Source organism: Neurospora tetraspora (genome assembly GCF_033439725.1).
Source record: "Neurospora tetraspora strain CBS 560.94 chromosome Unknown B0H65scaffold_7, whole genome shotgun sequence".
In the NCBI taxonomy this organism is placed as follows: domain Eukaryota; kingdom Fungi; phylum Ascomycota; class Sordariomycetes; order Sordariales; family Sordariaceae; genus Neurospora; species Neurospora tetraspora.
This window is the reverse complement of record NW_026944389.1, coordinates 2,112,792-2,128,869: the sequence shown is the minus strand read 5'-3', so window position 1 is coordinate 2,128,869 and position 16,078 is coordinate 2,112,792. Positions and strand designations below refer to the sequence as shown.

The window sequence follows — 16,078 nt, the reverse complement described above, 5'->3', positions numbered from 1 at the left end:
GAGCAACGACAGTATGGTTGTGGGCAGGCACAAACTACTTTTGCTCGCAGTACTTTCAGGTCTTGGTGTAGACGCTGTTCGAGGAGGTAAGTCTTCGTGTGTTCTGAGACCACAAAGCTCATAAATATCTCTAACATATTCCTCAGTCTATCATCTACCTCGAAATGTCACCGTCAGCAGCATTCCAGAGGCTTATAGCCAGAGCACCACAGTCGGTTCAGATGAAACACACATCTCATTATCCTCCGTTGGGAGTACAGTTGAGGTGACGAGTGCCTATCAAACCTTTACTGCGCTTGAGACACAGACGGTAGGGGTTGAGACTGTCAACTCTTTGCAACCCAACACGCAAGATGCTTCGGAATCACCGATCTCAGCACCACCAATATCGACAGTGCCGACAGAGTTCGATCCATCTTCAGCGGCACCACCGGAGGCTGTATCGTCAACCTTTACCATAGCAGTGTCTCCATCGTTCACAGATCCCAGTGATGATATAAAGACTTCTGCCTCTACGTTCGATTGCTCCTCCCGCATCGACGAAGAAGGATCCACTATCACAACCGGCCCATTACCCTCTGCGTCGGACTTCACCTCGTCCTCCTCCTTAGCTTGGAACTATGCACCGGTTGGGCAAAAGAGCGAGTCGCCTGGTCAAAACGATGCGACGCCCACAGCAGGGGCTGTACCGGGCGGGATTGTCGTGATTCCTCCTGATATTCCTCCATGGGTGGAACAGACGGCGTCCTCTGGCGAGGATGTGTCTTTGGGTCAGCCGCCGTTGGAAACATTACCGGGCGGGATTGTTAACCTTCCTCCTGATATTCCTCCATGGGTGGAAATGACGGCGTCATCTGGGGATGATGTTTCTTTGGGTCAGCCACCGGTGGAAATACCGACCTCTTGGGGCTACGTCCCTGCCACCACTACCTCGGAATTCACTTCCACGCAAACCTTCGATGCTACTTCCACTCGAGGGCAGTTCATCAGCAGCGGCTGGAATCAAACGACAGCGCCTTACTACAATCAGTCTTCAACATGGAGCACGTCAGGGGCAGTCACCAGGTCCTCCAGTTTTCCAAACACCACGACAACGTTATCGTTGAGTACTATTAGCCAGTGTCAGCCATCCGATCTGTCGGCAACTGTCACAAGCTGGGAAGTTGTGCACATAAGTACGATCACATGGATCGGCAATCCAGCGAACTACACGCAGCCTTACCCGACGCTTATTCCGCCTCCCGTCGAGACCATCCCGCCGTGCATAGATCTGGTAACGAGAACAACACCACCTCCAGGGATTACATTAACCACCTGCTTTACCGTCACTGCGAGTGGCTCGGAGACAAAATCATGCACATTAACGGTCAGCACCAACAGCTGGGGATATGGCCCTCAAACCTCAACAACTATAAGGTTTGCACCCACAGTTACCTACATCACGACAGACAAAAACCCAGCGGTTGTGTACTCGTCAATGGAGACCCCTAACTACGGCGTAACCAACGAGAACACAGGGGCACCGAGGCCTACGGCTGTGAGCGTCGATCCGGTTGAACCACCAGTGTACAACACGTTCCACAGTAACAACAACCCGGGCGGAGTAACCAAACCGCCACCCAAGCCGGTTACCGTCATTGTGAAGCCTACGGAGGTAATCATTGACAGTTCCACAATCACCGACAACCCGACGACAAAGACACAAACCGTCGTGGTGGGCGGTGAAACCTTTACGGTCGGGCCAACCCAGGTAGTAGGAGGTGGTGCCACCGTAGCCCGGCCGTCTACAACCAAAGGAGGAGGAGGAGGAGGAGGAGCAGGGGCGGGGGGGAATATTTACGCCCCCGTACCCACAAGCACCAAGCTCAACGACCTGCCCATCATCGTGAGCTCCTCCGTAGCCGTAATCGGAACCGGCAGCTCCTCCTTCACCCTCCCACCAACGCCCACCACAGTTGTCGTCGAAGACCACACCGTCAGCCTCGGCCCCAGCGGGATCGCCATCATCGACCCCAAAGGCAACCCCATCATCGCAACCGTCACCCTCCCACCACCCCGCGACCAAACCATCACCATCGGCCCCGGCCCCAACAACAACAACGGCCAACCCAAAACCACCACCATCGACGGGGTCCCCATCACCATCATCTCATCCTCCGTAGCCATCATCGGCACCGGCAGCTCCAAATCCACACTCACCTTCCCCGCCTCGGGCTCCTCACCCACCACCATCACTATCGACAACGACAACGGCGGCAGCCAACACACCCTCACCCTCACCCTCGGACCCTCGGGCATCACCCTCACCGCGCCTCTACCCCCCAACGCCATCGCCACAGCATCCTCGGTCATCACAATCCAAACCCTCTCCATGCCCCTCCCTTCAGGGGCACATGTAGTGACATCTCAACCACAACCACAACCACAACCACAACCACAACCACAACCCTCAACAACAGCAACAGAAGTCGTGGTAGCAGGCGGCTCCCTGATAACCGCCATCGGCCGCTCCGTGGTGGTTATTTACGGGACCACCATTACTTACACCACTCTCTCTTCCCCGTTTACGTTTACCACCGTCATCGATGGTGGTGATGAAGACACTATCGTTCTTGACCCATCTGCTGGAGTTTTAATCACCCACCACCATAACCACCTCCCCGTCCCCGTCCCCGTCCCTGGCGCATCACCATCAGCAGGAGCTGCAGCGGGAGCTGCAGCGGGACCGGGAGCGGGAGCGGGACCGACGGGGGTAACGGTGACGGTAACAACCCTAGGCGGCCCGCACGCCGACCCCTCGGCTACTGAATTCGCAGTCGTTGGAGGAGCGACGATTACCATTATTAAAGTGGGAGCGTCGGTGGTGGTGGTGGAGGGGGTTAGTTATACCGTTGGTCCTTCTTCTTTTACCGGCACTGGAGGCACCGGAGGCACCGGAGGCAAAACGATAACGACGGTCCTTGCAAGTGGAAGTGGACAGACTGTCACTATAGGACCGGAGGGGGTGGTGGTGGGGACTATGACTATTTCGTACCCCTTCAATGGCGGCGGGGATGGGGGAGACGAAGGGAGTAGTAGTACGACGGTTATTTTCCCGGGTGCTGCTGGTGGAGGGGCGGAGGAGACTGCGACTGCGACTGCTACGGCTGGTGGTGGTGCCTCTGGGTCATCCGGATCGGGGTCGGCAAAGGATGGGGATGGAGATGATGAGCAGGATGCTGGTGTTTCGTTTGGGGTTGGGTGGAGGGTTATGATGTTGGGGTTGGGTGTGGCGGGGGCGGTTGGGGTGTTTGGGTTGTAGTTGTGAGTAGAGGTAAGTTATCCGTTTAATGCTTTTTTTTTTCCCATGTCCATTCTGTTTTCTTTTTATATACAGAGTGATTCAAAGGGAGCGAGCGGAGCTGTTGTAAGTATCGGGATGGATCACGAATACCTAGGTAACGATGGCGCATTCTGGCGCAAATGGCGAGATGCCTCTTCTTCCAGGAAGGGCTCTCCATGTTGTTCTTTCTCGGTTCGGTGTTGGCGATTTGGGTGTCGTACAGGAGGAGTGAACGGATATGATAAAGATGTGACGACGACTTTATCGATGAAGAGAATGACTTTGTATTTACTTTTTTATCATCAACATAATTTGTATTGACTTCCTCATAATACATGATTGTCCAACTTACACTCCTGCAAACGACGGGACGAAATTCAGTAATTACTGCACAGGATTGACCGTAAACCAGTTTGTATGTAATCTCTATTCGCAATGCAGAAAGCAAATAACCAAGTAACTGACAATATATGTGCAAGAAAATGCGTTGCGTGGTCTGGTTACATCCTCCTATATCTCTAAACAAGGCAGATACATATCTAATCGTCGCATTTCATACTCATCATCATCCGGGGGGTTCGTAATGAACCAACTATGTAACTGACTGACTCATTGACACCAAAAAACAACAACAAACGGGCTGCTTTCCTTTCAACACTAATTCTACTAAGTAGATCTAAATGCTCCCTCCCTTCTCCTGCTTCCTAGCCCGTGTGTTCCATCGTACCACCCACCCACCACATAATCATTCGTTCCATTCGTGACATGAGAGTTTCTTTACCTTTGTGCGTTTTCTTTTTTGATATGACTGTTGTGTATCCACTTCTTGTTGTTTCGTTCTTGTGCAAGCAACTCTTTCTTCTATGCAAACAGACCCCCTAAAACCCGCACATCTATGGTCTTCTTCTCCTCGTTCCTTACGACTTCTGGAAGAACCAACTCGATCTCTTATTCTCGGGCGGGTTCTGCTGCAGAGTGGCAATGGTGGGGTTCGTAGCCGTGGCACCACCGGCAACGGCGTCGCCGCCACCGCGGAGCGGCTTAGCGATCCTGCTGCCGATGCTGAACCCGCCGAGGCCGGCGTCGGTGCCGAGGCCGCGCGTGCTGCCGGCCTTGGCGGCCTCCAGCCGGTCCTTGACGGCAGCGAGCTGCACCTCAAACCTAGTGCAATAGGAAGACGGAAGGTTAGCGCTGATACTGATGATAATGAGGGCATGAAGCAACAACAGAGGGGTAAACACGTACTTGTGATTCGCCTGGGCCATCTTCTCCTGGCTCTCCTGAAGCAGGCTCTCGAGGCTCTGAATCCGCTCATTTCTCGCCATCAATTTGCGCTCGGCAATCGCCACCTCCTTCTTGAGAGCCGAGTTCTGCTCCACAAGCTGGCGTTGAACTTGCGTCAGCTGCTCGAGGTTGCGCTCGAGGAAAGCCATCTTCTTCTGCTGAGCGCGGTTGTTGCTGCTCCGGAGCACGTTGTTATACTGCTCGCGCGTCTCGTCGAGGGAGATCTCCAGCTCGACCACGCGCTCGCAGCGGTTCTGCAAATCGCGCATCAAGCTCTTCTTCATGACGTCGAACTCGGCCAGCTGCTGCTGGACAGTCTTGCCATTGGCCATGGCAACTCCGGCACCGCCGGCCTTGACGCGGCGCTGAAGGTCATCGACCAAAGCCTTGAGGTGCTCAGTCTCGGAGTTCTTCAGGGCGATATCAGCCTTGAGTTGCTCGACAAGCTCAATCTGGACAGCCGACTTGTCCGAGAGTGACTTGGCCAGAAGGGCCTTCACCTCTTCCTTATCAACCTCAGTGAGGTTCCGAGACAACAGGTCCTCGTGCTCTTGCTGAAGGGCATCGAGACGGGCCTCAATCTCAGCCCGCTTGCGAGCCTCCGCATCGCTCGAGGCGGCGCTGAAGCTCGACAACTCAGCTTGGCGCACAAAGCCCTGGGTCTCCACAAGCTTCTCCCTGAGTGCCTTGAGATCCTCGGGAGGAATCGCGTCACCAGCAGAGCTGATCTCGAAGAGCGCGTCTAATTGCGCAATAGCATCGGCGACTGCCCGCTCATTGTCGCTGAAAACGTCGCCGGAAAGGTCAAAGCCAGCCATCATCTTGGCCATCTTCTCCGCCTTCTTCTTCTCCTTCTCGTCCAACACAGCGCTGGTCTCCTTGGCGCTCATCTTCATATCGAGCATCTGCTGCTTGACCTCGTCAAGCTCGGCCGTGAGTTCGGAGTTGGCATCCTTGAGGCCGTCGATGGTGATTTGGGCCTCCTTGTTCTCGAAGGCCAGCCTCTCCAGTTGCATCTTGAACTCATTGGACTCGCTGATCAACCTCTCGTTCTCCTTTCCAAGCTTGCTGTCGTGATCCTTGAGAGCGACAAGCTCTTCCTTTGTTTCCCGGAGTTGCCTCTCGGCAGCCGCCGCAATACTTTCCTTCTCCGCAATCTGGTCCTGCAGCTCGTTCTCGCGCCGCAGAAACTCTTCCCGCTCATCCTTATCCAAGGGCAAGCTGGGGGTGCCGGCCCTGTCTGAGATAGCAGGGGTCTCAGCCCGGTTTTCAGGCAGTAACCGTGACGGTGTCGAAGGACGGGCTGTTGTCGAGGCTGATTTCGAAGGGACAATGGCGAGCTCCAGAGGTGGCACCCATTTCTCCTTGGGTACAGTGTCGCCACCACGCCACACTTGCACTTCGCTTTCCAGGTTGACGATATAGTTCTCGAAGGACGTGATCTGGGTCTTGGCCTTGGCAAGCATCTGCTTGAGCTCGGCCGGGCTGAGTTCGGCGTTGACTTTCGCTTTGTTCTTGATCGACTTTGCTCTCATACCGAAACGTAGCGTACCTAGTGTTTCGACATCGTTGTAACTACTCGGCGAACAGTTGATAATGAGTGTTGTTCGACTGTTACCACCCAACGATTCTTGCAGAATACGGGTGAGCTTCGAGTCTCGGTAAGGAACGTGCGAGGATTTGCCATCTGTCAGGGCATTGATGACCATACCAAGAGCACTCAAACTCTTGTTGATCTTCTTTGCTTCCTCCAGCGTCTGGCCACTGGCGCCTGTCTTGCCGATCTTTTCGGAACCAGCCAGATCAACCAAGAAAAGCTGACCGCTCTTGGCCGAGCCCGTCTCCACGTTCTTCTGGGTAATGGTGATGACGAAGATGGAATGCGAGCGCGAAGACTCCTGGTTCATGTTGGTCGCAGCCACAGCTCTTGCGTTGCCACCCCTGCGCATGACTTCGTATACTTCCTGGACGCTCGAGACGTAGATCTCAAGCAGACCCTTGACGTAGACGCCGCGGTTCTTTTCTTCGTGGACTGGCAAGTTGTCGTTCTGAGGCGCCAAAAGATCACGGATTCGCTCCATGTAGATTTCCATATAGCTGACCCGGACGGTATACTCGATGTTTGCTGCGCTAGACAAGATGCTGGTAAAGATCTGCTCGACGATTCTCGGAATAACACCTCTGCCATCGGGGTCGTCTATACTGGTACCCATCATGGTATAAGATTTACCGGCACCCGTCTGGCCGTAGGCGAAGACAGTACCGTTGTAGCCATTGAGAATATCGTCGACGGTAGGCTTGATGGAGAAATCGAAGATGTCGGATTGCTTGCATGACATGTCAAACACCCGATCAAAGGTGAAGGAACCCTGCGCTTCTTTCGACTGTGGGCAAGGAAGATGGGTTAGCTACTGCGGTCCGACTCCATTCAAAGCGCGTGAAGGTATGGCAAGACAGGCACAAGGGCATTGTTAGGTGCGAGAACTAGGGGGCAGAAGAAGGTGCTCACATCGATTGTACAGGTATCCGGGCCCTGGAAGGAAACGATGGGCTGGCCGCCGGACTCGATTTCGACCCTGTTCTGGGGCCTAAATCGAGCCACGACCTTGATACTATTCGCACCTGACGACATGATGGCGATTCCCTTGCAGCGCTGGGCAGCGCACTGTCATGAAAGGCGGCGCGGCCGTTGTTGTCGGGAGGATTGGTGGTGGAGTGAGGGGGGGAGGGGGAGGTGAGGGGAGATGGACAAGGAGCCCGGCCGCCTGCAGCAGAGAGAAGAGGCAGGGTCTCAGTCAGTCGGGGTCCAGCTGTCTCTCCGAGTTGGATCCGAATATCACAAAAAGGTCGCGAGGTCCGGTTGGGCGCGTGTTCTCGTCGTCGTTTCCCTCCTCCGCGGTCCGTCGTGAGCGGTGGTTGTGGTGTGGTGCAGTTGCGGTGCGGTTCGCGGCTGCGGGTGCGGTGTGCGTAGTAATGGAAGAAAGGCAAAAGGTGAAGTGAAGGTGGGCAATGTGACACACTACTCGCCCGCCGAGGCAGGTTAACGTTTCGTTAGGTAACTGAACCCCTTTGGGCCGCAGCGATGGAAAGACAACAACCTACCTAAAGCTATGCAAAGCAATGCAAACCTTGGGGGATACCTTAGGTGAAAAGGCAAACGTGTGCAGAATGTGCAAAAAGGGGCTGAAAGGGGTATCCGCAGTTACTCTACTGTTGCCGCCGCCGTATATCGTCGTCGAGATGGAAGGGCAGGAAGGGGTATCTATCACACGTGTGGTCGGTACCCAAGGCAATCCAAGGGTCTAGAAGAAACAAATGTCGAAACGCGATGAAGATGGTGGGGTCTTGTCGGTCAGTGCAGAGTCGCACCTGAGACGCTGGACGGGCTTGGACGGTGCGCAGCCAGGGGACTCTGGGCCCTAAAAGCGAACCGCTGCCAGTCGTTGCCAGTGGACGACTCGACTCGGCTGGGGCCTCTTGGGGCAAGAACGCCCAGGCGCTCTGCGGACCCAGCGGGTTCAAGGTTGTGCCTGCTGCCCCTGTCCCTTGAACCGGGACGGCACTCGGGGCGGCTGGGGCTGCGAGGCGGGCGGCGACCGGTACCTCCTTCCCCGAGGTGTAGGACTATGTACCTGCCTCAAGATCGGATGTCTGGCCAACACTCTCAAGTGTCGCGTAGATGATATTTACTTCGATTGTAGAGATATTTCAAGGTTTACAACTGGTTAGGGATCCTCAACGTAGTGGTCATGAGAAACCCCGATCTGGAACCCATCCCCCAATTTGCTGGCAGGTTCCTGGCATGGAGACCTAAAAGTGGTACAAGCATACAAGCAGAAGTACTCTCGGAGATGCCTACCTCTACAACCACATCCCAATGCCTTGCTTGAAGCCTCCTTCCCTGTTCAAGTTGCCCGTTGCCATTTCTTTTTCCTTTTGGTTAACTTGAAACCTTCAAGAAATGTCAAGTTGAGCTTTCCAGAGGCTACAGCTGTAGCCAAAGTTCAGCTACCCACAGAATATGACAACCTCACCCCTCATGTAGATCATTTGCAAAGCGTCAATTCAATATGAAATAGTATACAAGATATGAGAAGAGTTCCAAAAGGGTTCTGTAGAGGTAGGTAGGTACGACCAGGACGCAGTCAGCTTGTCTTTCATTCACGCAGGGACCTTGCATTCAAGATGAGCATATATCAAGGGACGCCGCTGTTCGCAATGTGCACGTTAGACATGACCCTAAAGCCTTATAGGCCATATAAGCCATGTGAATGTAAGGCGTCAAGCAGGGTCATGTACACATTTGTCACAAAAGGTGGGAAATTCAGGACTCTTCGGAAACTTGTACATCTAAGCCGGCCGACATAACGCTGTATGCTTTTTGTAGTGAAACCTGAAGACACTAGACCACTTCCTTATTCACATCTAGGACAAAAGGAAAAAAACGCTATCTAGGGCTTCTTGGGGTGAGTTGAAGTATCCAGGGACTGCCTCGCCAGATATGCTTGTCATAGTATGATACGAGCGCCTAAACTCCAAACCCGGCAACCGCCCTAATGTGTCGGCAAACCCAAGCAATCCCACTCTCTCCATTGCAGACAAGCAGGCTGACTCTCAGCCATCAATAAGCAAGAAATGCGGATATTTGAAATACCAAGAACGCCCCAAAAGAACGACGCCTCCCAAATGCAATGTGATATCACGACATCTGTCCCATCCTCACGCCCAAAGGGCAAAACCGCCGGGTATCCTCGAATATGGATCATCTCGTAACTCGTCGTCGGTCGACAACGGACTGTCGATATAGCCAAAAGATCTGTCTCGAACAGTCCCGTGAGCCATATCAACACCGACTTGCAGCACCCGGGCCTATTATTGGCTTTTCGCCATGGAGGAGCCCTGTGGTACTGAATGCTGCAGCCATTTAATCCTCCCAGCTCTTCTCAACAGTTTCCCGGACTCTCTTGTGGTATTCTTTGCGGTTGTCCTTGTACAGGTTGGAGGCTTCGACGTTCGCAGGTGATCCTGTGTTCGGGTCATTAAGCAGACTGAAGTAGATAGTTCCGTCAGCATGTTGAAACCACCCAAATTATCGAGAAAGGAGTCGTACCTCTGAATGCTTGTAAGTACAGCCGCCACGTCGTACGTTGGACTCCAGCGGTTCTGTAGAATATCGAGACAGAGTTCGCCGGTGGCGTAAACATTAGGGTGGAACATCTCGCTGATGAACTTGACCGAGGGAGGCTTATTGGGATACTGCTCCTCAAAGTGCATCACGAGGCGGAAGGTGCCATCCTCGAAGGGCGTGTCGGCGGGTCCGATAATCACGGCGTTCCTGTATGGAGACTCATGTCAGTCATCGCTGTGCCGGGGGTAGACCGCCCATAGCGGGCACCACAGCAACCATTCTCCTTACCATGTCATAACATTATCGGGTACGGGAGAGGCGGAAACACCAGCAGGAGGATCGGTTTGCATGCGCTGTCGAGAAAAGAGGTGAGTATGTTGTGCTCATGGCGGCCAAGTCATCGAGCGGTGTGAACCCAACGGGATGGCTCATGATGTCTCGCACCTTGAAGTCTCGCATAAGCCGGCGGCGGGCAGCGGTTGACATTTTGGCTTTGGTGATGGATGATTAAGTCGGCCCGAACGTATGGAGGGAAAGCTACAAGGTTGATGGAATAGGATGCGATGCTTTGTCCGAGTCGAGATGGGTTTTGTGGTTGGAGTAGCGACGAGACAATCAACTGTTTTGGAAGATGCGGAGATGAATGACGGAAACCAGCAGAGCCAGCAAGTGAACGCGCATAACGACCGCTATCTTATCGTACCCAACTGATTGGAGGGGGGCGTCACAAAGAAGCTGGGAGAACGCGCGCCGAGGGCAATGAACATCCAGTGACCGGCTGGCAATTGCCGCTGGCTTGTCGAAGACCACTTCTCAGCCAATCAATTTTGAGGACAAAGCGGTTATGGCCTGTGCACAAGGTGGCCGCCAGCTGTTGGATTGGGGGTCAACCTATCGCGCCACCGCTGAATGGTTGTCTAGCCAAACATCCGAATCGGACTGACAAATGAATCCCAAGCAAAACATCAAGAATTGTGCATTGTCAGCCAATTGTTCGGGTTGAAGCAGCGATTCAAGCTTTCTCTTGTGGCACCCCCGGCAGCTGCCCGAAAACACTTCAACGCCACAACAGGATCTTTGCTTGGAACTAACGCAACATCTCAAGTCGCGTTGGGAGCTCGGCCTTTGACCTCCCGCGCGTAAAGTGGTTCCTTTGTTTCTGCCCAACACTCACAGACGCGCGCGGGACGGCAATTGCAGGGACAAGCGCGACTGGGATATATCATAGTGACGCGAAACGACTCTTGAGCGTGCAGTGGGCTTTGATCCCTGACTTTATACGAGCCGTATCCGGTACAGCTATGATGCCGGCACTGGCAGCAGGAGACTGCGGAAAGAGTGAATGAACGGGAGAGCGTCCACCTCCGGATCCGTTTCTCCGCCGCGGCCTCAACTCTCCTCCATGTTTCTCCATCCGCCCGGCCACGGCATGGGCACGGCATGGTCCAAGCAGGGCATTGTGAATGGATGAGCTTCCCCTGGCTGTCAGCGGCAGACTCCACGGAAAACCCCGGATACCAAGTGGAAGCTTTTTGTGTCCCATGTGCCCCTTGGGGTCCCCGCGAAAACCACGGTGGCGGCCACTTTTGGCGCTCAATTGGCGGGGTGGAGGATCGCTTTTGTGTGAATCCTCTCCACATGTACCGTCACAAGCCGACCAGTGCCGTCATGGCATCTGACAAGCTCCGAGGAAAAGAGAGAGAGCTCCCCAGCTTTGTAGTTTATTAATCATTTTCCCCATCAATACTACAAGTCTCTCTTGCGATCCTGTCCCTATTCATATTTCTTTCCTGCTCTTGTTCTGTGTTGCCTCTCCTGTTGTGCTGTTGTTCATTCCCGTTCGGCCATCTCCATCTCCTCTTCGTCACCGACATCTGCGCTGTGCAGTACCGTCCCTGCGTCCTGTAACTCATCGTCACCAGCTGCAGCTTCTTTTTTCGACAGCAAAAATGGTCCTTTGCCACGCCAGGACAGCCGTTGGCTCGGCTTCGCGCACTTCCCGCGTCGCTTCCTCTCGTCTTTTTTCCACTCAGTCTGCCCTCCGTCAGCAGATTCAGGATGCCTACATTCTCAGTGGTGTGAGGACACCAACGGCCAAGGTGAGCCGCTCCGCAAAAATAACCACTTCCACAAGATGGTGCTTGTGCTAACATTTGCCAGTTCAATGGCTCTTACACCACCGTTCCTGCTCCCAAGCTCGGTGCCGTTGCCATCAAAGAGGCCGTCAAGAGGTCGGGCATCCCCGTTGAGAAGATCACCGATGTCTACATGGGCAACGTCCTCCAGGGCGCTGTCGGCCAGGCCCCCGCGCGCCAGGCCGTCATCTTTGCTGGCCTTTCCCCCAACGTAGAGGCCATTACCATCAACAAGGTGTGCTCTTCCGGTCTCAAGGCTGTTGTGTTCGCTGCGCAAAACATCCAGCTCGGTCTAGCGGAGGCCCAGGTCGCCGGTGGTATGGAGAACATGACAAGGGTGCCGTACTACGTTCCCCGCGCTAGCGGCATGCCCCCGTTCGGTCACATCAAGATGGAGGATGGCCTTATCAAGGATGGTTTGACCGACGTCTACAACGAGTTCCACATGGGCAACTGCGCGGAGAACACTGCCAAGAAGTTCCAGATCTCTCGTGAACAGCAGGACGAGTATGCCATCCAGTCGTACAAGCGCGCCCAGGCTGCTTGGGCTTCCGGAAAGTTCGCTGAGGAGATTGTCCCCGTCACCGTTCCCGGCAAGAAGGGCGACAAGATCATCGAGGTGGATGAGGGCTACAACGACATCAAGCTGGACAAGGTCCCCACTCTTAAGCCTGCCTTCGTCCGTGATGGCACCGGTACCGTGACGGCCGCCAACGCCTCCACCCTCAACGATGGCGCCAGTGCTCTGGTTCTCGGCAACAAGTCGCTCGCGCAAGAGTTCGGCAAGGGCTCGAGGGTTCTTGCCCGTATCGTCAGCCATGCTGATGCCGCTATGGACCCCATCGACTTCCCCATTGCGCCCTCCAAGGCTGTTGAGCTTGCCCTCAAGCGTGCCGGCATCAGCAAGGACCAGGTTGCCATTTGGGAGTTCAACGAGGCCTTCGCCGCGGTCATCAAGGCCAACGAGAAGATTCTGGGTCTTGAGGGCGCTGTAGTCAACCCTCTTGGTGGCGCCATTGCTCTCGGACACGCCTTGGGTAGCTCCGGATCCCGCATTCTTGTTACCTTGCTTCACCAGCTCCAGCCTGGCCAGTACGGTGTGGCAGCCATTTGCAACGGTGGAGGTGCGGCCACCGCCATGGTTGTCCAGAGGATCGAGTCGGTATAAACGGGGATATCGAGGCGTTAAGGATGGGTGTTTGTTTGAATTCGCTTGTATCGGGATGAAGATTTGCAAAGCTTCGGAGTTGGTTGGGCTTCCTTTTATTTACAAATGGTATAGTGCGCTGCCAAAAGCAGGGCCGGTCTGCACATAGTTACAGCTGCATCTTGTTGGGTAAAAGGGACACAATCGAATTGAATAAGTAAAGAACTAACAAGTTGACACTAATAATCTTGGTGGTGATGTAAATTTACAACCGAAAATAAAGTGAACAAAATCCAACTCTCGTGCAACAAAAGTCCCAGGGTTCGTAGGTAAAGCCCGAAGGGTTAGGGTTATCGCCGTTCAGTCAGACACGTAACGCATCAATGCAGCACAGTGCAAACACACTCATCTCAACTTCACCTTTGAGATCGCAACTTCAACTGGAACGGTCTGCATCTTTGTGTAGCAAACCAAACATCCAGCAACAACTACAACAAGTTATTTATCGTATCATTTCGGATTTTCATTTAAGCGCCAGCTCCTTAATAGCTTCAGCATCAAGATATCAGATTACGACGATATTTCACGACGTACTCCGCTTCTCACCCTTCAACAAGCTCGGATTGATTTTCGCTTTTCCTTGTGCCCTGGCACGGCCGGGCTAGGACCTAGGAGGAGGAAGCTGGGTTGACACAATTCGACCGTTCACGAACGCATCAACTACAAATCAACCACAGCCATGAGCCTTATTGCGGAATTTCTGGCCAGCATTCGCGGGTTCGTACAAACTCAAAATGGTGACGAGCTCCGCAACTGGTTGCTCGTCGAACCGAATGTTGCCGCACATTATTATGAGCTTGGACAACAACTGAGGTCGTCCTGTCCCGCAAATTCAGGCAATATCGAGAAGCTGGTTGAGAAACATTTACCAGAGGAGGATGATGTTCCAGAAGGAAGAGGCTCGCCATGGCCCGGCTTCAACTCGTTCATGGAGGAGTACTTGAAGTACTGGCGCGATGTAGACTTCAACGACATCGTTAAACTCTATGGTCGGCTCAGCGACCTGCTCATATCATGTGCAAATGCACTTGCTAATCCAACGTATGGCATCATGCTTCTACAAACCAGCATGTCGCTTTCAGAGGCGCTCTCCAAGTTGGTAATGAGCATTACCAAGGAGCCTCATCTCATGGCCCAGATTCAGGGCGACATGACTGGTGATGAAGCTGGCGAGAAGAAGTCGATTGTCGAGCTTGCCGCAGATATCATTCAGAAGATTTTCACATCGTGTCTCACAGATCGATCAAGTACTCGCTGGTCACCTCCCAAGGGGAAGAAGATTGCCGTGTATCTATTTGCGAACTTGACACTGAAACTGCTGTTTGCTGTAAGTCTTATGCTCCTCCTTTACGTGAGATGATCCTAGAAGATATACTCATGACCATACTATACTGTAGTGCGACAAATCGCGACTGGCCGTCCAGATGTTCACCAACCTCTCTACAAGCGGACCGGCACTCTCACTATACCCTGCATCACAACGCGTTACCTTCCTCTACTACCTTGGCCGCTTCAACTTCGATCATGGCCATTACATGCGTGCCCACTGGTGCTTCGAAGAAGCATACCGACAATGCCACCCACAATTCCTCAAGCATCGTCGACAGATTCTGATCTACTGGATCCCCTCGAACCTTCTCTTGGGACGTTTCCCGTCACAGATGCTTCTCTCACGGCCCGAGGCCGCCGGCTTCGCCGACATCTTCATCCCAATTTGCGCCGCTATCCGGACCGGCAACTTTGTCGCCTTCCACCAGGCCCTCAACGCCAGCAGAGACTGGCTCTGGGACCGCGGCCTCTACCTAACGCTCCTCTACCGCCTCAAACCCCTCGTCTGGCGCTCCTTCACGCGCAAGACGTTCCTGCTCACATGGGAAGGCGCCACCGGAAACGATCCTAACATGATGACCAACCGCGCCCCCGCCCTCTCCCTCTCCGACCTCGTGGTAACCGCCACGTACGTCCAAAAGCTCCTAGAGGGCTACACCCCCGTTGCTGCTGGCACCACTCTCACCCTCACCCCTCCCCCAGGCGGACAGCCGAAGCGGTTGATGCCCTCGGAAGGATTGATCTTCGGAAACAAGCAACCGGATCTTGACAGTATGGAGTCGATCGTCGCGGGCTTGGTCTACGCGGGCCTGCTTAATGGGTTTATCGCTCGCCAACAGAAGAAGTTCGCGGTCGAGGGCGCCAAGCGCAAGGGAGGGAACGCGGTGGCGGCCGGTTGGCCGTGCCCGTATGAGAGTATCATGGACCGGTTCAGGGAGGATTACGAGGATGAGCTGGCGGCGGCGGATGCGGGCGAGACGAACGAGCCGCCGGGTGAGTTTGAGGATGTGCCTGGTTGGGTTAAGATGGGTTGAGAATAGTTGATGGGTGGTGATACTTGCTCTGGTTTTCGTTGCTTTTAACTCTGTAATGTTGCTATGGGAGAAGCGGGCATATTGATAGACTGCATCATCGTAAAACTGAATCATCGGATTTATCCTAGAGCTTTCATAGGGCATACGTTTGTAATATGATGGTTTCAAAACTCAACACTCTCCATAAACGTGAACTGCCAAGCTGGCTTTGCCCCGGATATAACATCGTTGAAAGTGAGCTGATACGAAGGCCAATGTTATTTTTAGAGCGAGCTCGTATTTACTTGATGAAGGGGCTCACAGCCAACGTGGAGCGAGGCAGCTGAGAACCGGGCTTGCCGACTGGTACGACCCGTACATGTATGACAGTACCCGCCAAGGACAAGTCACCAAGTCGTACCTGCCTTGTGTTCATAAAATGTTTCAAGTCCTGTCGGTTGACTTCTTGTGATTTTTTTCTTCGTCTTGATTCTCTCCTTCCTTGGTTCTCATCATTTCCCCATGTCTATTTCCTCATCAACCACCAAATTCTAGCAAAATCCGACATCGTCGCCTTTCCATCCCGTCATCCCCTTCTCACGTCAATTTCTTTTTTCTCAAGCTCCGAACTTCGGCAAAGCGTCATTGTCACCATCAGCA

At 53.7% G+C, this 16,078-nt stretch overlaps 5 protein-coding genes across 5 annotated transcripts; 3 read left to right on the top strand and 2 right to left on the bottom strand.

Moving 5' to 3' along the window:
* Positions 1 to 13: 13 nt before the first annotated feature.
* On the top strand, positions 14 to 3,667 carry B0H65DRAFT_580345 (uncharacterized protein; the record flags this gene model as incomplete). Its single annotated transcript, XM_062830792.1, is given in 5 exon segments — positions 14 to 86; positions 1,299 to 2,591; positions 2,601 to 2,866; positions 2,876 to 2,966; positions 3,114 to 3,667. Coding segments are annotated over 5 exon segments (1,911 nt in total). The 3' UTR covers positions 3,302 to 3,667.
* A 572-nt stretch (positions 3,668 to 4,239) lies between these two features.
* On the bottom strand, positions 4,240 to 7,238 carry B0H65DRAFT_432169 (kinesin heavy chain; the record flags this gene model as incomplete). The annotated part of the gene is made up of 3 exons (XM_062824985.1): positions 4,240 to 4,483; positions 4,568 to 6,990; positions 7,116 to 7,238. The coding sequence occupies 3 exons, from the start codon at positions 7,236 to 7,238 to the stop codon at positions 4,240 to 4,242; spliced, it is 2,790 nt and encodes a 929-aa protein (XP_062678578.1).
* A 2,126-nt stretch (positions 7,239 to 9,364) lies between these two features.
* On the bottom strand, positions 9,365 to 10,339 carry B0H65DRAFT_293459 (mus-8). The gene is made up of 4 exons (XM_062823044.1): positions 10,179 to 10,339; positions 10,023 to 10,087; positions 9,717 to 9,941; positions 9,365 to 9,654 (listed from the first exon to the last, which is right to left on the bottom strand). Exons 1-4 carry the CDS (start codon positions 10,218 to 10,220, stop codon positions 9,531 to 9,533), a joined length of 456 nt encoding a protein of 151 aa, XP_062678577.1. The 5' UTR covers positions 10,221 to 10,339; the 3' UTR covers positions 9,365 to 9,530.
* A 1,344-nt stretch (positions 10,340 to 11,683) lies between these two features.
* B0H65DRAFT_445430 (Thiolase, N-terminal domain-containing protein) lies at positions 11,684 to 13,037 on the top strand (the record flags this gene model as incomplete). Its single annotated transcript, XM_062825744.1, has 2 exons — positions 11,684 to 11,833; positions 11,895 to 13,037. 2 exons carry the CDS (start codon positions 11,684 to 11,686, stop codon positions 13,035 to 13,037), a joined length of 1,293 nt encoding a protein of 430 aa, XP_062678576.1.
* A 408-nt stretch (positions 13,038 to 13,445) lies between these two features.
* Positions 13,446 to 15,721, top strand: B0H65DRAFT_475761 (uncharacterized protein). Its single transcript, XM_062827326.1, has 2 exons — positions 13,446 to 14,403; positions 14,474 to 15,721. Exons 1-2 carry the CDS (start codon positions 13,756 to 13,758, stop codon positions 15,437 to 15,439), a joined length of 1,614 nt encoding a protein of 537 aa, XP_062678575.1. The 5' UTR covers positions 13,446 to 13,755; the 3' UTR covers positions 15,440 to 15,721.
* Positions 15,722 to 16,078: the final 357 nt, after the last annotated feature.

Bases quoted from the DNA above. Each gene is read 5' to 3' on its own strand.
- B0H65DRAFT_293459 (XM_062823044.1), bottom strand. From the start codon at position 10,220: ATGTCAACCGCTGCCCGCCGCCGGCTTATGCGAGACTTCAAG. The intron at 9,942-10,022 runs GTAAGGAGAATG...GTCTCCATACAG, and splicing joins CCCGATAATGTTATGACATG to GAACGCCGTGATTATCGGAC. The intron at 9,655-9,716 runs GTACGACTCCTT...TATCTACTTCAG, and splicing joins GTACTTACAAGCATTCAGAG to TCTGCTTAATGACCCGAACA.
- B0H65DRAFT_475761 (XM_062827326.1), top strand. From the start codon at position 13,756: ATGAGCCTTATTGCGGAATTTCTGGCCAGCATTCGCGGGTTCGTACAA. The intron at 14,404-14,473 runs GTAAGTCTTATG...ACTATACTGTAG, and splicing joins CACTGAAACTGCTGTTTGCT to TGCGACAAATCGCGACTGGC.